This window comes from Perca fluviatilis, chromosome 13, assembly GCF_010015445.1.
Source record: "Perca fluviatilis chromosome 13, GENO_Pfluv_1.0, whole genome shotgun sequence".
Lineage (NCBI taxonomy): Eukaryota > Metazoa > Chordata > Actinopteri > Perciformes > Percidae > Perca > Perca fluviatilis.
This window is the reverse complement of record NC_053124.1, coordinates 33,773,082-33,790,071: the sequence shown is the minus strand read 5'-3', so window position 1 is coordinate 33,790,071 and position 16,990 is coordinate 33,773,082. Positions and strand designations below refer to the sequence as shown.

General features: G+C 38.4%; 2 gene segments (V, D, J or C); both read right to left on the bottom strand.

Moving 5' to 3' along the window:
* Nucleotides 1-16,990, bottom strand: part of LOC120572047 — a 217,143-nt gene that overhangs the window by 182,372 nt on the left and 17,781 nt on the right.
* On the bottom strand, nucleotides 12,596-15,565 carry LOC120572071. The segment is given in 3 exon segments: nucleotides 12,596-13,120; nucleotides 13,338-13,458; nucleotides 15,532-15,565. Coding segments are annotated over 2 exon segments (360 nt in total).

The window sequence follows — 16,990 nt, the reverse complement described above, 5'->3', positions numbered from 1 at the left end:
AAAATCCACGATGCAAAATTTGTTGCATCGAAGCTTCGCCTAAGTAATGTCACTAACGTTGTACCTATTAGCGCACAAAGGATTGAGACTTCTTTGGACACAAGACGGCGCAGATTACAAATGAAGGAAGAGAGCAAAAATAGGGAGATAATACTAATACTTAGTATTACTAATACTTCCTTAATTTCCTTCGGCATTAATAAAAGTATCTCCATCTATCTATCTAAGATGAAAAAAAAATACTCTGTACAATGTCTCTATTGTAAAATAAAAAAAAAAACATGAAAATCTCCTTCCATCTTCATTGCATTTTCACAAATAGAATAAAGCTTTCACAAATCTGAAACTGTGTTTCTAAGACTCTTTAGACTCTCTGGGATAATTTAGTCCAGATTTGACAAGTCTAGTTATAGTGGTTTTGGATCTGGACCTGGTATTATGTGGTCTACATGTCTACACTGCCGGATCAGATCCATCTATCATATAACTAATAATATATTGAGAGTAGAGGGAGGCAGGCCAGTACAGCCCGATCCGGTTGGGGAGAGTTCTAGCCCGACCAGGCTCCTCTCCTTAACCTGCCGCTCTTAGTTATGCTATTATAATTCTAGACTGCCGGGGAAATTCCTTCCTTCCTATGACACACTGAGCTCCTCTCTCATTTCTCTTTTCATTGTTCCGTTTAGTGTGCATCCTTGTCCCGGAAATACTTGTTACTAACCTAGCTCTGGGGAGTTTACTCCCTAGAGTCCGGTTGTTTCTTTTTCGCCCAGAATATTTCCGTGGCACCAAGATCTGGGTCCTGGGTGCAGCTGTCACTGTGGTCCTGCTACACCTTGCTACGCGCTGCGATGCCCTACTATGACATGAACTACTACAACTACCATTGTAGTCACTGTTCCATTATCTTTATTATGACTATTATTGCCACTGTTCATCACACCCCCATCCGGCACCGCCAGACACCACCTACCAAGAGCCTGGGTCTGCCGAGGTTTCTTCCTAAAAGGGAGTTTTTCCTCGCCACTGTCAGAACAGTCACTGCTAATGCTTGCTCTTGGGGGAATTACTGGAATTGTTGGGGCTTTGTAAATTATAGAGTGTGGTCTAGACCTACTCTATCTGTAAAGTGTCTCGAGATAACTCGTTATGATTTGATACTATAAATAAAATTGAATTACATAAGAAAAAAACAGTAAAATCTCCCTTTATTGCGTTCTCATAAAGACAATAAAGCTTTCACAAATCTGAAAGTGTGTTTTAGACATAATTTACCTTAATGACTAACAGGGTTTCAATACAGTAATGCTAATAAAGTAACTCATCAATGTAAATTATGTTTCCCTGCAGAATCGGACAGTTTTAATTTCCCCTTAACTGCCGAATCGGAAGCCAACTTCAGCGTCGTAGCCTAGTCTATCATAGGTCTAGATCAGGGGTATCAAACTCAATTTCACTAAGGGCCACACTGGAAACTAAGAATCATATCGAGGGCCAAACATGTAGAGTTTATTGACATACTTTAATAGAAAAAGTCAAACATCTTTTACTGTATTATTGCATGCCCTACATACGTCTTTTCACTTACAGCTTGGTCGACATAAAGCCCCAAAAAAGAAACTTAGCCATCGAAGAAAAAGCAAAGAAAAAAAACGTCAGAAAACATGCCAAAAACCATATTAAAAAGTGGCAAAAACATTGAAAAAAAAGTGCCAAACACATCGGCAAAAGTGACTTCAGAAAAAGCGACAAAAACTAGGCGGGACAAAATTTATTATGAACCTTAATTGATATGCAGGGCGGATCAAAACATGCAAGGGTCCAGATTTGGCCCACGGGCCTTGAGTTTGACACATGTGGTCTAGATTAAACGAATTATAGGCTACTGAGAATGTTATTTTTCATTTGAATGTTTATGCCACGGCCGGAAAATTGATGAAGGCTTAATGTGGTAGGCTAATAGTCATTTTACTTCAGTGAAGGATCTAAATACATCCTCCTCTACTGGTTTCCCAGCAGTTTAACGTGATAATAACAATGCAGCTGTACAAACCTGCTCTGTGTAACCGGACTTTAGGGCTGAAAACAGCGTCCAGTAGTTTCTGTTGTCGGTGGTTCTCTTTTGAACGACAAAGTTCCTCCTCCTTTCCAGAATGTAATACAGAACGAACAACCATAAAAAAAAAGATGGGTTAACGATTCTTGTTCCATCTTACAAAAACTACAAAAATTATATTATGAGATAAACAGGTTTGTAGGATATATATTATGCAATATTTTCAAATGTAATTCCCCAACGACTGTAAACTGTAAACTCGTGATGATCAAAAGGCATAGCTCTTGCGTTTCAGTTTTTAAAAAACTACGTTTTGCCATGGCTGAACGTGGTCCCCAGGTGCGTCTAGACCACCACCTACCTGTGTCGGAGCGTGTAGAATCATGAAATCTATACTCTATCTTAAACAGCCAATCAGTTTTAAATTCAGCAAATGTGTGTGACCCTTACAGCGGTGGAAGAAGTATGCAGATTCTTTAGGCTACTAAGTAAAAGTACTAATGCCATGTGTTGTGTGTGTGAAACATTATGACTGTTACTCATCTTTTAAATCATAATAATTAAACCCATTTCAACCCATCACTTTTCCAACTATTCCTACTACTTCACTTTCTTCCTACACATTTTAGAGTAGAATGAGAAACTGGCATGAAAAGAAAAGACTCAAGTAAAGTACAAGTACCTCAACATTTACAGTACTTAAGTATATGTAGTTAGTTACATTCCACCACTGGCCCCAGACTGCTTCGTGTGTAGATTCCAGGTAAAAAAAAAAATTTAAAAATAAAGTCTATAAGTTCAGCAATTCTTACTTTCTGTCCCAATTTCAATATGTGGTCCCCCTAGGGGTACTTTGGAGGACTGCAGGGGGTACGTAAGATTTTTTGCAAAATGTTTTTCAGTTACAAGGCTGTAGTTACTGTAGTTACTTCTACTTTCTATGTCTTTTTTTCCAAGTTTGTTGCTTTTTTTTTAAAGTTTTTGTCGCTGTTTCTGATTTTGTCATTTTGTCATTTGTTTTGACCTATTCTTACCTTTCTCCCTTATGTTTTTCTACTGTCGTTTTTTTCTTCGAAGTTTGGCCTGGCTCTGTCTGAGGTTTCTCCCTTAAAGGAAGTTTTTCTCACCACTGAGGTTCCTTCCTAAAAGGGAGTTTTTCCTCGCCACTGTCACACTAAATGTTTGCTCTTGGGGGAACTACTGGAATTGTTGGGGCTTTGTAAATTATAGTGCGGTCTAGACCTACTCTATCTGTAAAGTGTCTTGAGATAACTCTTATGATTTGATACTATAAATAAAATTGAAATTTGTTTATTTTTTCAAAGTTTTTGTCACTTTTTTCCGAAGTTTGTCGCTTTTTGGAATTTTTTGTCACCCTAGTGTTGCCTTCCTTCTTTCTACTGTGTGTCTCTTTTTTCTAAGTTTTTGTTGCTATTTTCGACCTATTCTTGCCTTACTTCCTTCTACCGTCTTTTTTCCAAGTTTTTGCCTTTTTTCATCAGCATTTAAATGTTCTCCAGGTACAAGGCTGTTTTGTAAATTTATCGCTGACATCACTGTATTCTTCCTCTTTATATAGACTTTTTTTTTTTCTACCAAAAATGATTCGCACTGCTACATGGCTTAAAAAAACTGTTCAAATTGAGTTTTTAAGTATTTAAGAATCAAGCGACAGTTCGTGGGGTCAAGGAAAGCAAATTAGTGTTTTTATTTACTGTTGTAAAAGTGTTTAAGTGTCAAATAATTGTGGCAATCTTTTCAGAATGTTGTACTTAATGTGTAATATCGTGATATATTCTAAGACGGTTATCGTAGCGTTAAATATCATAACACTGCAACCCTGCCCGGCATACACTCTATAAACTATTTCTACACCAATAAAATCAAAGGGTCAAAAAACTAATTGTCTTAAGCTCAATTTTACAAATGTCAGGCCTTAAAGGGTAACTACCGTTTTTTTCAACCAGGACCCTAATTTCCCTATGGTTTTTCGTTTCTCAGTGACTGATGGGAACAACAGCAATTGTCCAGCTTGTATTTACCTTCACGAAAGTATTTTTTTTTTGCCACTGACAACATTATGGAAATTATCCCCTCAGAGATAAACCTTTCTGTTTAATCAGAAACAGCTCTGAAGTCCCAAGCGCTAAACGCACCAGACTCCATTTAAAAAAGAAATACTTTTAGCATGTTTAGAGACAACATATTGTCACATGTACATCAGTAAACTAGAGTTGTGATGGTTGGAAAAGTGGAAAAACGACCCAGAACTGCTTTTCGTAGTTTTACGTTGCTTCTGTCGACTTTGAATGAAGTGTATTTTACAATGCTAAAATTACTGTTTATTTACATGGAGTCTGGTTGGTTTAGCGGGTCCAGGTTGAAAAAACAGGTTGTTACCCTTTAAGAATCATGCAAAAAAAAAAAAATCTTTTAATAAAATGATAAATAATATTTGCATAGCTCCTGTAAGTACATTATCATATAACATCAAATATTAAAATGATCAGATGGAGCAATATATTTAATAATATATAGAAAACCATAAATCTATATAACAAATAGAAGACTAGAAGTCTCCTACCTTTTCAAGTTTAATGTAAGCCAACTGCTACGAGGAAGCAGACCACTTTACATACAACCTGTGAGCCAATAGGAAAGGAGACATGACGTCATGTCTTGTCATTCTGTTGCTGGTGAAACTGCAGTCGAAAACACAAATTCAGAGTGAGATGTTTCTTTCAAATTTTTCTTGAATTAAAAACTAATGTGACATAACTAGCTGGACAGAACACTTTTTTCTTCTTCTTTTTTTTTTTCCAAATAAGACAACATACTCCTAATGCATGTAGTGTGCCATCTGTACCATACGGTGCTGAGATAAACAACTGCTGTATGTATTTCGTGTAAGCATACACCTATGGATGTACAGATTCATGACTGTGGGTACTACAGCTACTACATTTGACCCGTGGTCCCCTTTCTGTTTTATGTTATGTGCCTTGTTGTACTGTTTTTGTTCGTCAAATGTACAAAAACTCAACAAATACATGTTTAAAAAACAAATTACAAAAATAAAAATGTGACCAAGTATTTTTTTCTGCTCCTCCACAGTCCTCCCCATCTGCTGCAGCTTAAAGGTTTATTCTCTGTGTTGGTTCCCATGTGAAAAATGTAGTTTTGTTTTCCTGCATAGAGGAATTTTGGAACAACAGATGGAACAGAAGTGCGATGCCTCACTCTGTAGCTAAAACAGAGAGCTCAACACACAGGGTGAAAAGAGGAGCTGCGGCAGTGTGCAGTACAACAAAAATATGGTGTTTTTAAAAAAATAAATTAAACCATGTAAACCTCTTCTGGTACAACCTCTAAATACAATTATGAACCTGAAAATGAGAATAATATGAGCACTTTAAATATTAACAGAATTTTTTACGTAGTTTTGTTTGTTGGAGTTTTATTGGCTCAAGCATGATATACATTTAGGTTTATCACAAAACAGGTTTATCCTGTTTACTGTTGTGCTTACATCCCCCCCCCCGCCCCAAAAGACCCATTCTGAAAAATGACCTTGTGTATCTTCAGATGTTTTTTTGCGGCCAAATCTTTTACCATCAACTGCCGACTAAGAGGTTTCTTTTGTGTGAGTTCTCATGTGTGACTTCACAAGTGTCTTGCGCGAAAATGTCTTTTCGCAAACTGAGCAGCTGAAAGGCTTCTCACCGGTGTGTATTCTCATGTGTGTATGTAGACTTCCGCTGCGTGTGAAGGATTTCTTACAGACTGAGCAACTGAAAGGTTTTTCTCCTGTGTGGATTCTCAGGTGTATCCCTAGATTTTGCTTGTTGCCTAATCTTTTCCCACACTCGGAGCAGCTAAATGTTTTCTGACCAGCCCCACATCTGGAAGCCCTGACAGGAACCTCATCCTTTTTCAGAGAGTTTAAACCTGACTGAAGTCCGCCGCTCTCCTCCCAATCACAACTGTAATCAGTATCTGCTTCCGAATGTGGATGTGCGTTCCTGTCTGGTTCTGCTCCTCCACAGTCCTCTCCACCAGCTTCTGTTTCCATGTGTTCAGTTTGTCTTTGATGAAGCTGTGAGGACTGAGCTTCCTCTCCATCATCTTCTTCACTCTTCACAGGGACAGGAGTCAACAGGAACTTGATATCAGCCTCCTCCAGCCCTTGAAGCTGCTCTCCCTCCTGACTGCTCCACAGTTGCTCCTGTTCCTCTTTAATGTGTGGGGGGGGCTCTGGCTCCTCCTGGTCCACACCGGGGCTAACCGAGTCCGTAACCGCCAACGCCGACTGGATGTCTGCAGGAAACAGCATGGAGACAGACACGTTACTGAGCACCACTCAAACTAAAAGGAATGAGTGCAAACAATCAGGTGTGATCATCAGTGGTGTAGTCTAGTGCATTGTAATGGGTATACTTTACTGTATATTGGCCAGAATCTGCCTTTTTTTGAGGAGGGGGTTGGCATATCATAGTGGGAGGATATGTGTGTCCTCCCCCAGGAAGTTTTGAGCATCAAAGATTTCATTTCCTGCATTCGGATACACTTTTATGCACCAATTTATGGTAGAAATACCTTGATTTAGCTGAAGAAGAAAAACACAGATGACATTTCAAAATATAATGGAAAGTATGTTGTGTGTCATTGGGCATTTTTAAGTGGGTATATGGAAATCCTGGAGCTTTCTTAGTGGGTATACGGCGTATACCTGCGTATCACATAGACTACACAGGTAGACTACACCACCCCCCCGTGCCACCCTATGTTATTTTCACAGTGTGGTATTTGTACTTGTTGCGGCTGTAAGCAGTCCAACAAGGTGCTGCCGCGAATGACTAAATACAGAGATGTATAAACACACTGACGCGCTCGAGATTGTATTGCAATGATTTATTCCTCCACACATAAAATACAACTAGTACTGCAGTTACCAAATGTAAAGTTACTTTGTGAGTTGAAATAAGTGCGTTAGTGCGGCGGGCTGTGCTCGATTGAAGAAATTCTTAGTCAACTAACACTCATTCAATTGTATCGACTAATTGATTAGTTGATTTAATCGGCAGATCCTCCGCAAAGAGTCAAGCAAAAGCACCACTTTAATTCTTGTGTTTACCAGAGATGTGCTCGTACGTTTCTTGGAAATAAGTCATTCAGCATGAAAAAAGCATAAAACATGACTAATCGACTAAAGAAATCTAAGTTGACTAAGACCAAAACGACCGATTAGTCGACTAATCGACTAAGAGGGAGCAGCCCTAAATATAATAATCCAAAATAATATAAATGACACTATAAACAACATACAGCATGTGGCTCCTACAGTACTTTTTTTTTATTTGTATAATTATTTTTATAATTTCCATCAACAAGTAATACATATACCAGCATACTGTGTAATTTCATACTCCAGAGTACAACTCCTACTAGTACCAGTATTCCCCTACTCCACAGGATCTTAAACCACCCTCATGCATGCTTATACTTTTACATGTACACACCTCCACAACCATACACTCTCCATGCTTCCACTCATCCACATATACCATTTATCCACATATACAATAGGAGTGGGAATCACCAGAGGCCTCACGATACGATATCATCCCGATACTTATGTCACGATACGATATTATTGTGATTTTAAACATATTGCAATAGTCTGCGATATATTGCAATTTATTACCTTTTTTTCCCAACTTGAAATTTTTCCCAATTTCAAATGATGTCCCCAAAAGGAAACTTTGTCAACATCTGTTTTATCTCAAAGATAAATTTAATCTCAGTTCAATTTTATTGCTGCAAAATGCGATAGTCAAGCAGACAAACATTCCAACATACACATATATATATATATATATATATATAGTTTAGCTAGCGGTTAGCCAAATTAACCGTTAGCTAAACTAACGTTAGCTTCCCGGTGGAGGCTAACGGCAGACCGCTATAATCACCTAGCGGTCCGCCGAATTAGCTATTAGCTAACTAACGTTAGCTGTAGGCTAGCGTGTGAACATCTTGCGCATGCGCAGAACGGATCGTGCAGGTGGAAGCGGTGCCGTTATTCCGAGGTGGTGGTTGCATGAACGCAGCATTATCATCTGCGCCTACGTCATGGCATACGTGTCATCTTGCACATGCGCAGAACGGATTGTGCAGGTGGAACGGATCGGGTACTGACACGGGGTCTGGTGCTTCACTCCGGTTGTATCCATAGACAGTACACAAAAGGTTGGTACTGACGAAATGTGAGGCTGGAGGAGCGGAAGTCATGGGGAACTCGTGTTTTTTTGGCAGCTTGCAAACCCGCTTTAAAGGTGCATACCGCCACCTACTGTGATGGAGTGTGTAGAATCATGGCAGTCAAAAACTAATTCCACCAATACTCTATAAGGGTAAGCGCCATTAGATGGCCTGTTGATCTTTGGTAGCACATATAGTCTCATGAAAAACGATTACAGTGAAGATCCTAATATGAAGGTAGGCTATATGAAGCTGTAAGGGCTTAACCTTTTTAGAAAAAGGTTAAATGGTAATTTTACTCTGAGGCTGTGTTGGGAGACAAAGCTGTTTTTCATGTTTAATATAAAAAGTTCTGTTCGGTCTGACAAATGTTTTACTACTGTAACAGTATTGTGGTGTCTTATAAATTCATGTGTGCTTGGCACAATACATAACATCTAAACCAGTGTTTCTCAAATCGGGGTATGTGTCCCCCTTGCAGGTTTTGATCCGGCCCCGCATATTACATATCAGTTAAGGTTCATAATACATTTTTGCCTGCCTAGTTTTTGTCACTTTTTCAACGTTTTGTCGCTTTTTCTGAAGGTTTTTGTCACTTTTTCTGAAGGTTTTTGTCACTTTTGCCGATGTGTTTGGCGCTTTTTTTTTTTTTATGTTTTTGCCTCTTTTTAAGTTGGTTTTTGGCATGTTTTCTGAAGTTTTTTTTCTTTGCTTTTTTCAACCTTTTTGTTGCTTTTTCTTCGATGGCTTAGTTACTTTTTTGGGGCTTTATGTCGACCAAGTTGTAAGTGAAAAGACTATGTAGGTCATGCAATAATACAGGAAAGATGTTTGACTTTTTCAATTAAATAAAATATGTCAATAAACTCGTAAACTGAACATGTTTGGCACTTGATATGATTCTTAGTTTCCAGTGTGGCCCTTAGTGAAATTGAGTTTGACACCCCTGCCCTAGGGGTACTTTGGAGGACTGCAGGGGGTACGGGAGATTTTTTGCAAAATGTTTTTCAGTTACAAGGCTGTAGTTACTTCTGCTGTCTTTTTTTCTCTACAAGTTTGTCGCTTTTTTCAAAGTTTTTGATGTTTTGTTTGGACCTATTCTTGCCTTTCTTCCTAACTTTTTTCCATTGTCTTTTTTTCTTTGAAGTTTTTGTCTCTTTTTGAAAGTTTGTCACTTATTTGATTTTTTCGTTACTTGTGTCGCCCTAGTGTTGCCTTCCTTCTTGTGTTTTTATGACTATTTGACCAATTCTTGCCTTACTTCCTTTTTCCAAGTTTTTGTCTCCTTTTTCCATCAGCATTTAAATGTTTTCCAGGTACAAGACTGTTGTTTACCAAATCTATCGCTGACATCGCTGTATTGTTCCTCTTTATATAGACTTTTTTTTCTACAAAAATTATTCACGCTGGTTAGGGGGATCATGGCTTAAAAAAAACTGTTCAAAGGAGGAACAATATTGAAAAAAGCATGAGAACCACTGGTCTAAACTGTAGGTACTGCTGTCTTCTTTTCTAAAATGTGCTTACTTTACACCAGCCTTTGGCCTCCAGGTCTCACGTCCTGTTTGAGACTTATTTGACCAATAATACGGTCCATCTATTTTTAACATGCATCATTTGGCTTGAGATCATGTAGTTCAGGTCTGACATCTTTAACTCCTCTGTTATAAAAGATTTAATAGATTAATTTTACCGGTGGTAGTTTCTTAACAAACATTATATACACAAAATAACAGAAGTGCTATGATATTTTAAAGTAATTCAGATTAAGCTGTGTCTTCTTTCCTTTTGTGAAGACCAAGGAAACTCACACTGTGGTTCCTGATATCTCACACTAGAGGGCAGTGAATTAACACAAAAAGCCAAAGGTTTAGTTGAGCTGTTAAAGGTCCCATGACGTGGTGCTCTTTGGATGCTTTTTTATAGGCCTTAGTGGTCCCCTAATACTGTATCTGAAGTCTCTTTTATATAGACCTTAGTGGTCCCCTAATACTGTATCTGAAGTTTCTTTTATATAGACCTTAGTGGTCCCCTAATACTGTATCTGAAGTCTCTTTTATATAGACCTTAGTGGTCCCCTAATACTGTATCTGAAGTTTCTTTTATATAGACCTTAGTGGTCCCCTAATACTGTATCTGAAGTCTCTTTCCCAAAATTCAGCCAGTGGTGCAGAATTACAGCCACTAGAGCCAGTCCCATAATGAGCTTTCCTTAGTATTGTGCCATTTCTGTGTCTGTAGCTATTGAGGAGGAGAAAGGAGGGGCAAGGTGGAGGGAGGGGAGGTAACCTTGTTCCTTATGACCTCATAAAGAGAAGATTCTAGATCGGCCCATCTGAGCTTTCATTTTCTCAAATGCAGAGCAGGATACCCAGGGCTCGTTTTACACCTATCACCATTTCTAGCCACTGGGGGACCATAGGCAGGCTGGGGGAACTCATATTAATGTTAAAAAACCTCATAAAGTGAATTTTCATGCCATGGGACCTTTAAGATTGTATGTCTCTCAAGTTACAGCATAAAGCAAAAACAGAACATAAGAAGGGGCCTAAAATTGAGCCATGGGGCACACCGCATATGATTTCCCAGAGCTAGTATACAATTTAATTTTATAGTATAGTATAGTCATTTATTGTGACATTTATTTTTATAACCGCTGGAATAAAATAAATAACTATGCCTATGATATACATCCTGAAATAGACAAATGAGGCAATAACTATGTGAAAAATAATTTAAATATATAGGCTATATGAATTATGTTATGTTCAGCAAAAAGAACATGTATTATAAAAATCTATGTCTAATATATTTAATATTAATAAGGAGGATAAACATTTTATAAGCAGTATTAACAAATACAAAATGCAATAAGGCTAGGGATTTGAAATTGCTTAAAACAATCACAAGATATTCATATTTGGGCTTATAACAACAGAGGATTATCTAATAAACTGCATATATATATATATATATATATATATATATATATATATATATATATATATATATATATATATATATATATATATATACACACACACACACACACACACACACACACACACACACACACACACAGTATTTATAGATAGACTCTAGATTGTCCTTAAATATAATTGTTTTATTACTGCTTCTAAATGCTAAATAGGGGGGTTAAAAGACCACAGAAACTTTCAGGTTGGTAGACTGTTAGGAGGGAAACTGTGTGTGTGTGTGTGTGTGTGTGTGTGTGTGTCTTCAGTGAACTGTATCAGTCTCTGCAGTAGCTTCCAGCCACTACAGCTGGAGCAGCACCCTGAGGCTCCCTGCAGACCAGTGGAGGAAGGTGTGCTCTGTGACCTGTGAGGCCACCCAGGGCTCCCAGACTCCGCTCTCAGAGACACTGAGGAGAGACCAGTGTTCCCAGTCCTGAGCTGACTCACTGGCAGGGACTCTGCTACTGGATTTACTCTGACACTGCTCTCACTCTGCTCTCTGCAACTAGCTCTGGCTTTTATTTCACATGTTTCAGTAGCGATATTTACCAGCTTCTTTGGCAAGTTTTTGTCAATTTTTCCGAATTTTTGATGACATTTTCCAATTTTTTTTGTACTTGAGTAATTCATCACTGCTACAACTATGTCTTTTATTTGACGTGTATTGACAGCGCTATTGGCCAGCTTGTTGCAGTGTTTCAGTATTATTTCAGTGTTTCCAGATAATAAAGACGATTTCATCAAATCAGTTGTTTCCAATGTTTATTATTATCAAAGTGTCTTATTACATCTTTTCTTAATGGTGTCACTGATTTTATGAAATCCTGAAGACAAACTGATCCAACAAACATCTTTTAATTTCTCCATGGTGACTGAAGAAAGACAGTATAGGATTATATAAAACAATGTCTTTTTAAAATGTTTGTTTTAAGTGTCTCTAAAGAACATTCATTATTAATTAAAACAAACTCAAAAAGTCTTATTAATATTTTCTAAATCTGAAATAAAAAGCACAATGTCATCAGCATGGCGCGAAATAAAATCTGTGTGATATGCAGTTCAAACTCTGGAAATATTTACATTACAAGTAAAGAGAAAATAGCTACAAACGACAAAAATATGCAATAGACATTACTACTAATTTTACAACATGAAATAAATCACATTTTGTAATTTACTTTGTTATTTTGTATTTTTGAGTTTCTATGAAAAGTAGTAAGATATAAAATCAATAAATAATACATACAGTTTTAGTGTTCATGTGTTATCATACTGAAATAATACTTCAACAGAGGTCAGCTTTGATGTGCAGCAGAATGTTTTAAGCCCTGTTTTATTTAAATACTTTACAGTACAACTTCTAGTTAGATAAAGTATATTTAGTGTTACAATGTTGAAAGTCAATTATTATGAAATATATTTTAGTTTAGTCAAGCTTTTGTTGTTTTAGTTTCAGTGCAGCTGTTGAGTCAGATTTGTTCCTCTCCAGCTGAGGGAGGTTTTTGTACATCATTGTATCACTGTGTGATTGGCCGGCTGTTACTCTGCTGACAGTAGTAAAGTCCTGAATCTTCAGACTGAAATCCTCTGATGGTCAGAATGAAATTAGGCTCAGATCCAAATCCAATAAAACGATCAGAAACATCAGACTGACGGCTTGTAGCTGCATAAATCAGGAGTTTAGGAGTTTCTCCAGATTTCTGAAGGTACCAGTGGATGTAGCTACCAGACTTTGAACTGGTTTTACATGTGATGTAGACAGTCTGTCCTGGAACAACAGACTGAGATCCAGGAGACTGAGTCAGGATGATTTGTCCTGATGAAACTGAAAACATGAAAAAGAGGCAGAAGGGTTATTGAGACAAATCCAGCTTAGAGAAAAGATGATCAACATCCAAACAGAAGAGTCTCATTTCTTTAACATGGAGAACAGATGGAAGAAGGTAAATGCTGCTTGTTCCAGTGTTTCTCCATCATAGCAGAACATCATTGTGGTGAACCTGGTTGCATCCCGAAGCAAAGTTTTTAGAAAAGAGTCTCACCCTGAACAAGGAGCCCCAGTGTGGCCAGCAGTAGAGTCAGTGACATCATCATTGTGCTGCCGGTGTACCAGTGTCTCTGAAAGGCCTGGACAGCCACTGATCAACACTGGCCTCTTAACGGCTGGGAGCAGAGAGGCAGGACACATATGCAAACACACAGAGTCAGTGAACTGTAGCTGTCCTCAACATGTCATGCTGTTTCCTCCTCACTGCTGCCACTGATCACTTACAAAGAGTCTACTTGCATCAAGAAATAAATGAACTCTACCAGCTGTTTTCATGTTATATTGGTTCTCCGTGTTGATTTATTGGGTTGCATCCACATTATGAATCAGGTGGTGTTTATATCAGGACGACATGATGACATAATGTCCAAACATCATAGCTGTACTCAAACATGTTTGTTACATCCCCTTCGATGGTACCGGGGACAAAAAAAAGACAATTGCATATGAGGGACAGAGTCGTTGTAGAAGTGTAAATTAAAGTGTTTATTTTTAACATTCACTAGCCATTAAACCTGGTGTATCTATACAAAGTCATACCTGTGTTTAAAATGTACAGTGTATCTCAACTAACCTAAAGTCCTCAACCACCAACTACATAAAGTTTGAACAAAATACAGCCGCAGCTCAACAGCAAAGAGACTAGAGATCATAGAGACTTAACTCTTCTTCTTCTGTGTATTTTAACGGCGGTTTGTTTCCATTGCATTGCACTGGAGCCAGCTACTGGTGTCACATTTCACCTACAGTTGCCAGCTAGTTACTCAGATTCTGTCCAACAACTCAGCTACCATTAACAAACTAATCAGATACCTCCTGCCTTGTTCACCCCCTCCATATTCCAGTATGTTTCCCAATCCAGTTCCCCTCCATCCTGCTCTTCTCATTCCCTCCATCATGATCCTTCTCTCTAACATATATTTCCTACATTCAGTTAAAACATGGTGCACAGTTTCTGGTTTTTGACATCTATTAACAACACTGTTGGATGTTTCCCCATTATGAAAAGTGTACAATTTAAATATGCATGCCCAATTCTCAGTCTGGTGATGACTGTCTCCTCATCCCTATTTCCTCCTCCTCTCCTTACATTACCAACACTAGGCTCGTTCGAGATGAGCCAGGTCTGCGCAGAATCCATCACCGCTCAATGCATGCCGGTTAGATTTGTGTCCGACTTGCTCTGATGTCATGCACACATTGGGCCATGATAACCTCATGAGATCAAGGCGGCCGCAGGTTTGAGACGCAGACAGTGCATGATGCGATTCAAGATCATCTATATTCTGTTGTTAATTAAAATCAGCAAAAGATCACATGTAGAGCACTTTGACAGCTACTCTATCATAATAAACACAGCTGGAGACTGTGTATGAGCTGATTTATGGGTCTGATAACATTTTATTAGATTGGACTTAAAAGGCTGTGAGTGTTTCTTTGACTTCCTGTTCAGCATGAAGGCTGCTTGAAACTGGTGAAAACTGTTTGACTTGACACCAGAATTTTGTCACCACCCCCTGCAGCTGCCGCCTGCTCTCGTCCACTTTACAGGCGAGGTGCAATTTATGTTGAACGTGTGTGTCTGTGTGTGTGTGTGTGTGTGTGTGTGTGTGTGTGTGTGTGTGTGTGTGTTTTTTTCAGTGAACTGTATCAGTCTCTGCAGTAGCTTCCAGCTGCAGCAGTCAGTTCAGTTTCTGTTCAGTCTGACTGAGGGAGGTTTTTGTACAACGCTTTTTCACTGTGTGAACAACCACTGACTGTTGATCCAATGATAACTCAGACAGTAATAAACTGCTGCATCTTCAGCCTCAACTCCACTGATGGTCAGAGTGAAGTCAGTCCCTGATCCACTGCCTGAAAAACGACCTGAAATCCCTGATGCTCGTCCATTAACCCAGTAAATGAGCAGTTTAGGAGCTTCTTCATCTCTCTGTTGGTACCAGTACAATAACTTTTTCCCTCTGTTCCAATCCGCAGTCCCTATGAAAACTTCTCGGCTGAGCCTACAGCTAATGGAGACAGAGGCTCCCCGAGCAGAGCTCACTGCTCCAGGCTGAGTCACTGTGACCTGACCTCTGGACTCTGAGGATACAGAGACAAAAACATAAAGCAGCATCACGGTTTAGTCGGCTTCATTTCAGAGGGACGGATGTTGATAGAGGAGAGGAGTTTGATTCTCTGGACTTTACCTGTGAAGCAGCAGCAGAGGAGAGTCCAGATGAGGACGGAGATCAGAGTCATGTTTTTGATGAGGAGGATTTCTGGGGCTTCTGTTGTCATGAAGGACAGCTGTCAGTCATCCAGTGTTCAACTCTCAGGACTATAAACTCTCCCAGAGCACTGGAGCATGGTGCTGCTGATGCAAAGTGGCTCTCTATGGAAATGCTCCGACTGACTCCAACAGGGAGTTATTTCAAACATTTTACTGACATGCCTTTTCTTTAACTTTTAATACTTTAGGTTTTTCATTCTGGCTGTTTCAAGTTATTACATACAATGTATACATTTAACACCTCCTCTGAGGCTTCATTTGAGATCCAATACAAGATAAATGCACAAACAATTTTTCAAGCAGTTGTTATAATTTAGAGAGAATTACAACCCAGAGGAGGAAGGTGACCTTTGACCCCAGGGCTGTCCAGCTCCTAAACTCCCAGCCCGTCCCACCAACACAGTCTCACTCCCTACTCGTCAAATGTATGACGCATGGTCAAGGACCCTGGCGTCAAGTTTCAACGAAATAGGGGTACCCTTGACGTTATTTTTCGACGAGGGGGTCCGTCAGATAGACATTCATGTTATTCCCTCACCGTCGGATATCGACGAAAGAAAAAAACACGCCCCCCGCCCCTTAACTCGAAATCTGTGACAGTTATTATTGGTATTTTTAGCCCAATAACCACTGTTTTAATCAACATTATTCACAAGATATTATCATGGTTTATATGTATTTATTTTAATGTTATTATTTCGGTCTATTTCGGCCAGGGAAGCTGGGTTGCCTTTTTGTTGATTTATATTTTTTAAACTATAATGCTACATCTATCAACATTTATTTAGATGTTATCATGGTATTCATTTCTTTATTTTAATAATATTATTTCGGTCTTATTACCGGTAAAATATTACAGTAGGCCTATATGCTGTAATTACAACATTACTATATTACGGTGGCCGGGAAGTGCAATGCAACATTACAAAGAATGAAACACTTTTACATTTTGGAAAACAAATTTACATTTTGGAAAACAAATTTACATTTTGGAATACAAAATAACATTTTAGAAAACAAATTTACATTTTGGAAAACAAAATAACATTTTCGAAAACAAATTTACGTTTTAGAAAACAAATTTACATTTTGGAAAACAAAATAACATTTTCGAAAACAAATTTACGTTTTAGAAAACAAATTTACATTTTGGAAAACAAAATAACATTTTCGAAAACAAATTTACATTTTCGAAAACAAATTTACATTTTCGAAAACAAATTTACATTTTCGAAAACAAATTAACAAGATGCAAAACACTTTTACCAGTCCCGAAACAAATTTACAAATGACAGATTCTTCACGGAAAGGGAATGTACCACATACCGGAAGTGATGAGGTGTTCTTGGTGAGCGCAGTCAATTTGTGTTGTTGTG